Consider the following 7,079-nt stretch of genomic DNA (forward strand, 5'->3'; position numbering starts at 1 on the left):
ACACACACACACACACACACACACACACACACACACACACACACACAGAGCATAAGAAATGGTTTTAAGTGGACTCACCACTCTGGGCTTGGTCCTCTGTGGGGTAGCTGTGGATGCAGTGTCCTCTGTGCTCTTCTTCTGTGGTCCAGCTTCTGTAATTCCGCTGGTGCTGGTCTCGCTGGGCCCCTCCGAAGCCAACACTGAACCTTCTGCTCCATCCCTGGCTGCTGGAGGAGGTCCTGGGCCCTCAGCATTGCTCAGTTCCAGAATATATTTCTGGGTCACAGCCTCCAAAGATGGGGCTTGGTCTCCTGGAGGTTTACTTGAGGTCTGAGGCTCTGCAGTGGGTGGGACTGAGAGGAAGTCCACTTCCTTCAATGGCTGGAGTTGTGGAGGTGGGGAGATGGGGAGGAAGATGGTAGGTTCGCTGGCATGGCGGACATGCTTGGATCTTGCTTTGGGTTTGGGTTGCGGCGGGGGAAGGAGAGGGGTGAAGTCGGTTTGGTCGCCGTGGTCCTCCAGCTCCTCTGAACCCAGTTGCTCAAATGGGTCCTCATGAGGGAAAAATTGAGCTAGCCTATTTGGACGCTTTCTGGTGGGCCGACGAACCAGTCTAGGGGACAGAACCTCAGCCAGCTTGAGGTTAAAGTTAAACTTCTGCACCTCTGTCTCTTCTTCACCTTGGTCTATTGCATCATCATCGTCATCATCATGGTTGTCAGAGTGATGGGTGCATTCAGACTGGGAACGAGCTTTGACTTTTTTTGTATTTGGCTGCATCAGCAATGCGTGTTTAGGCTTCACTTCTGGCTCCCACAGTTCCTCTCGCTTCTCACTCAGGATTGGCTCACTGCTGGAAGGTGGAATCGGACCGGGTTGATCCAGCTCACTGATTGGCTCAGTGCTGCCAGTCTGACATTTGAGATGAGGGTAATTCTGGGAAAGTAAAGGGACATCGCTACGGCGACTGGGGTCACTGAACGACTTCTTCTTGGGAGCTTTGCCATGGTCATCGGTCATCAGTCTGTCCATTGCACCTGGCTCAGCTACAATGCTCCTGATCACCCCACTGTAGTCGTGAACAGCATCATCTCGGAGCCCGCCATCACTGTAAACTGACAAGTCACTGGCCACACTGCCCTTGTATTCTGACAAAGTGGCCACAGCGGAGGCATCTGGAGCACCACCTCCACCTTTGACAGATAGGGATCCTAACAGGTTGCTGTCCACAGAGGAAAAATTGTTATTACCTTCTTCTGTCACAGAACAGTGTCGCTGAGGCATGGGGTCACTGAGAGAGCGGTAGACTGTGGACTCCCCATTTCCAACAGCTGCTATTGTTGACTCTGCGTTACTGCCGTTACTGGAATCAGAGCCTGTGTTGTTAATACCAGAAGGGGAGAACTTGCGCCTTCGTCGGATAGAACTGGGTGTTGCAGGGGCTTCAAGGCCTCCTCCTGTGGTGCCAGCAGACCTCTGCGACACAGCGCTGTTGGTGTTGATCTCCTCACTGGCAGTGTTAACATTATTGATACCAGCAGTGCTGGTCAGCTCCATGATGATACCGTCACTCTCAGCAATGCGGGCAGGATGAGGTAAGGAGGGAGGTACGTTGACTTCGTTCAGACGATTTGAACAATTCACGCTGTTTTCTGTCATCTCTTGTCTTTCCTGCTTAAACCCCTCAGGCTGATGGAGAGCCGATTGCTTCCATACGGTGACAGGCTGCCCTAGCACATCCTTAGCAATTCGTGACCCCAAATTAACCCCTGCTGAGCCCAGGAATGACCTTTCAGAAGGGTCACTTGGGCCCGTCTCTGGCTCTGTTACAATCCCTTCATCTGTTAAACTAGACTCATGGCCCGAAAGTTCATCCACAGAGCGGTCGTAGAACATGCTTTCCTCCGAGTCGCCCTTCAGTAAGGCTCTCTCCGTCTCTCTGCTCTCTCTCTTTGCCTTCTCCCTGTACTCTGTGCCCCTGCTGTTTAGCTTCTCCAACTGTATACTTTGTCCATCCCTCTCGCTCCTCTCCCTCTCCCTGTTCTCTCTCTCCCCCTCATGTTTATCCCTGTCTTTTGTGTTCTTAAACTCAGCCTCTTCATCCGTTTTTGCCTGATCCTCGACACTCACTCCTGCTTTCTCCTTTTCCTCATTAGTTTTCTTGACCTGGAAACAATCATCTTCCAAATCATCATCAGTTCTCCTTACATCTACATCATCATCTTCTCTAGTACTCATTTGGCAGATATCTCGAATGACCTGCCTGGCTTCCTGCACATACCTCTCCTGCAAAGGAGTTGGCATCCCTTCCTCACCATCATCATCAAATCCATAATCCCTCATTCTTTGTCGTCTCCCAGCCCTAAAATCACCGCCATCACTTTCTACTTCCCTCTCTGACACCCTCCCTCCATCACCCTCTCCATCCAAATCAAGCTGCTGCTCAGAAGAGCTCCTCTTCGTGGCGCCACCTGTCAAGTAACACCTCACTGCTGTAGTGTGTTTGTCTGAATAAGTGAAGGATTTTGCACGCCGCAGGGTGGCAGTTAGGTCTTTCAGTGACGGCCGATGACCAGAAGGTAGCAGATTACCGCCTTGATTCCGTGAGCCAATCCTGTACACTGGGGACCCATCCAAGACCCCGGATTTGTCTCCACTTGTTTTCCGCACCTTGAGCTCCGACAGGTCAGATTTCAGAAAGCTTAAGAGGGACATAGTTTCTGAGGTGATATCAGGGTTTGATATGGACATTGGGTTTTTATCATCCACCCCATCCCCACTTTTTGTCCTGCTTAATGCCATAGTCTCACCACCCCTAACTCCTGCCGATGCCCCACCTTCTCTGGCAAGTACACTAGATAAGGGGGTGACTGTAGGCACAATCTTGGAGCGCATCCGCACAGGCGTACGAGATAAGTTATCCCCATGGCCAAAGCTTGGGGAGCGGTACATGGTAAAATTCCCATGGTATGTTTTACTCAGCATGGACAAGGATGCAGTTCTGCTAGCGTTGCCCCCTTTTCCACCCGTGTTAAAAAACACATTTGGTGCACGTTTGGTACAGCCAGCCTGGTCCTCCTCCTTCAGTGTCTCAGTGCTGGAGTATCGACTGCTGCAAAGAGAACCCCCAGGACTGGAAACAAAAGGGGGAATATTGACCTTTGACACTCGTGATACACCGGGAAGTGACGTGGATATCACAGGTGAGGAGATGCGCTCCCATTGCTGCACCCTGGCTCTGTTACTGTGACTGCTGGGTTCCCTTGCAGAGTGGCTCCGAGATACTGTTCCCGCAAATTCTCCTCCTGTGGTTTGCTGGTGTTGCCTCTCTAAACGCTCCATGGTCAAGGCCTTGTCACTGTCGCTGTCTTCTGATTCGCCATCACGATCATCAATATCATCACGGCCTGTTGCAAAAGCAGCTCCACTGACTTTCTTCTTCTTTCTCAGCGAGCGGCGGCGCACTGCCTCTCGACTGTGGGGGCCTATAGAACCAGGGCTGTCCTCCTCACTGCCTGAGGACCTACCAATGCCCTTAGCACCCCACCAGCCATTTTTACTGCGGGATAAATAGCTACCTCCTCGCTCAGTGGTGCCCCTTTCTCCTGCTCTGTAGGAGATGGAAGGAGCTGCGCCAGAAGTAACACTCCAACCGTCTCCTCCACCTCCTCTTCTTCTCCTGGTGTGCTCCTCCTCTTCGTCACCAGAGCTAAACCTCCAGCGGGACCTGAGAGGAGAGACAACTCTTGCTGAGGCTCTTACCTCCGTGGAGGGAGGTACAGTAGAGGAGGAGGTAATGGCTTTATCTGGACCTGGAGCAGAGGAGGGGGTGGGGGCTGGTGCTCTAGAGGAGCTATGTGAGGAATGTAAACTATCCCTGGGCAGCCCGACCCCCTGTCTATCCCTTCTCTCCCTCACTGTCGGCCACTGAAGAGAGGAGGAGCAGGAGGAGGTGTTCAAGTTCTCCGATGGACTCCAAGACAAAGTAGCAGGGGGTTGAAGGTCAGGGCCGGGGTCAGATGTCAGGCCTGTCGTCCTGAGGGTCTTGTGGGCCACCTCTGACTCAGTGCTGGGACTATGAGATCTGTATGGAGATGGGTTAATCCTCTGGTAGTGACTACCCCCAGTGCAACGACGGCTGCTACTGCTGCCGCTTTCAAAAGTATTTACGTCAGAAGGTTTCAGGTTATTAGAACTTTGTGTCTCCAAGTCTGCCTCCTCGTCATTTGAGAACTGCTGGTGGTCAGTTTTGGAATAAAAGTCCATACCGTGATAAAAATTATCTTTAACAGTGCTGCATTCTCTGCTTTGAGCCTCAACTATGCATTTGCCATGCAAAGACGGGATACTAGCTTCGTTAGCAGAGCTGCAAGGCGAGAGTTTGTCACTTCTATCCGAGAGAAGAGCACCGTCACTGGGGCTGAGCTCATGTAAATGTCCTCTGCTGACTGCTTTTAAATTCTCAGAAGAGTCAGTCTTGTGCTTTGTGCCTTGACTCTCGTCGAAAATTAGTCTAATTTTGGTGACACTGGGCCACTTGTCAGAGTGCAGGGGAGTAAAGTCACTGTGGTGTGTAAAGGCATAACTTCTGTGGGATTTACAGGGTGGGGGAACCCCTCTAAGACTAACATCCTCTTCCTCATCTGTAGTCAAAGTGTTTCTATTATCAGAGGGACATGCATTGACATGTGAATAATCTCTCTTACCAGAGTTGCTGTCGGTTGATAAACGTTTAAAATTCCGCCTCTCACTTTTCTGCTCCGAGTCCGAGCCTGAAACGGAGTCAGTTTCGGAGTGAAACTTTTGCACTTTGTTGTCTGTCAGTGACTCTGCAGCAGCAGCAGCAGCAGCAGCAGTAGTAGTAGTATCACTATGTTGGAAATATCCACCGCCGCTGTCCTCGTGAAAAGATTTACGAGACGGCGACCAGTCTCTCGTGGAGCCCCTGGCCCGGGGAAGAGTGCTGCTCCCCGGCGTCACTGCTGCGCCGTCTCCCGGTGAGGCTCTGTGCGTCCCGGCGGAGCCGCTGCTGCTAAACTTCTCAGTGAGCTGTCGGATGGATGGAGAAATGGAGGAGATAGGAGTAGAGGAGTTTCTCTTTGGATCTGCGGTCGGGAGGCAGGCGGTGGTGGTGGCCGAGATTTTGGAAACTTTTCTTGACACACAGACATTACGCGTCGCCAAGAGCTGTTCTGCTTTGCTGGGCTCCGGGGGAAGGGCGACGCCAGCTGCCTCCGAATCCTCTGATTTGTGTTGTTGGTCTTCACTCTTGTTGGCGCTCCAGGACCCCAACTTTTTGAAAGAAACGCTGCGATACACAGCCGCATTCTTCCTCTCTCTTGCTGCCATTGTTCATGTCTTTCTTTGTTAGATTTCACGCACACATTTTTAACTCCACGGGTATTACAGATCCAAGCACCTTTTGGAAGTTTGTGGTCTATTTCTCCCCCACGCAGCCTAACGGCCTGAATACCCAACAACAATCACTCTATTAAAACGTAACTGTTGGCACTGATAACGAGGTGAACCAAGTGATAACCTGTTCAGTGAGTAAAGTAGGTGAGTGCTGCTCTGTTATCAAAACTTACATGTTCTCGATTCCCGAAACCGCATCCGTGCAAAGAGGAAAGCGCTACTTTTGTTGGCCAAAACTTTCACAACCTGTCCACAAACACAACCATCCATTGTCAATCCCTTAATATTTCCAAACTTTAGCCCCTTCGACAGGTTAGCACGCTTCCACAGGCCCGACGCATCATCCACTTCTAATTCCCAAAACAGTTTGTGGATTCCTTATTTTGGCATGATTTGGTTTTCCGTGACTTATGTTGTTTTTTGCATGTTAATGCCTGAGATAGGGCAGAGGGGGTGGGCGGGACTAGGGGTATAGGGGTTGTCATAGCCCCCTCGGGGACTGCGGTCAAGCCAGCCTCCTCTTCGAAAAACACAGTCAAGCCAACCCGCACGTTGTTTTGCGGTACGCATATGTACAAGGCTTTACGGTAGTAGCGTGTAAGAAATGACTTCAAAATAAGAGAAACGTTCCGGTGAACGTGATAGGACATGTCACATTCATTCAATAAGTCTGTAAATCATAGATCAATTAATTAATATATTTCAAACAGAAATAAATAGATACATACATCAATGAAACTAAATGAATGAATGAAAAAGTATACATTTTATAAATGATTACTTTAAATAATAATAATTACTGCATGCAAACTGTATTTCAAGGAAAAATGTAATTCCAACTGTGTTTATTCAAATGTATTAATAAAGAATACATTTACACACAACAGTATGGCTTAAAAATGACTACAGTACATCAAATTCAGAAACTTCAAGGTTACACTAAGTGACCAATTTACCTTAGATTTGAGATTAAAATTAAAAGCAAATTGTCCACAGTTCAAAACTAATTTCACATCAGATTAATAGTAAAACACTTTAGAGTGTCAATTATGGATAATCAGAACATTTTGATGTAGTATTTCAAAATTAAAGCCCTTCAAAATCTCATGCATGAGCCAACTTCCTTATAATTTCAGATTAACTTTTAAAATAAATGGTATATTGTTACATAATAGTTTCAATTTAGATTAATCGTACACTACCTCAAAGTGTCCTCAAAGGAATGTGATTTGAAGTTAGCTCACGAATGAGATTTTGAAGGTCTTTCATTTTGAAATGCTACATCAGAATGTCCTGGCTCTCTCTGAGTGACACTCTGAGGTGGTGTACCTACTATTAATCTGTAGTGAAATTATTTTGTAATTATAGACCATTTCTTTTAAATGTAATCTGAAATTAGAAGGAAGTTGGCTCATGAATGAGATTTTGAAGGGCTTTCATTTTGAAATGCTATATCAGAATGTCCTGATATTCTCTGAGGTGGTCTGCTATCAATCCCAAGTAAAATTAGTCACTTAGTGTAACCTTGAAGTTTCTGAATTTGATGTAGTGTACTGTCACTTAGAAGTCATACTGGTCTGTGTAAATGTATTCTTTATTAATATATTTGTATAAGTATTTACACAATTGGAATTATATTTTTCCTTGAAATACAGTTTGCATGC

General features: G+C 47.9%; 1 protein-coding gene across 1 annotated transcript in view; it reads right to left on the reverse strand.

Annotated features, from left to right (window-relative positions):
- The window catches only part of arhgef17 (Rho guanine nucleotide exchange factor (GEF) 17), a 54,223-nt gene extending 48,874 nt beyond the window's left edge, over positions 1 to 5,349 (reverse strand). Inside the window, exon 1 of the mRNA XM_031860651.1 lies at positions 79 to 5,349. Coding sequence (XP_031716511.1) covers positions 79 to 5,349 — 5,271 coding nt within the window. The remainder of the gene's footprint in view (positions 1 to 78) is intronic.
- Positions 5,350 to 7,079: the final 1,730 nt, after the last annotated feature.

The sequence above is a fragment of the Anarrhichthys ocellatus genome, unplaced genomic scaffold (assembly GCF_004355925.1).
Source record: "Anarrhichthys ocellatus isolate YVR2014 unplaced genomic scaffold, GSC_Weel_1.0 scaffold24, whole genome shotgun sequence".
Taxonomy (NCBI): domain Eukaryota; kingdom Metazoa; phylum Chordata; class Actinopteri; order Perciformes; family Anarhichadidae; genus Anarrhichthys; species Anarrhichthys ocellatus.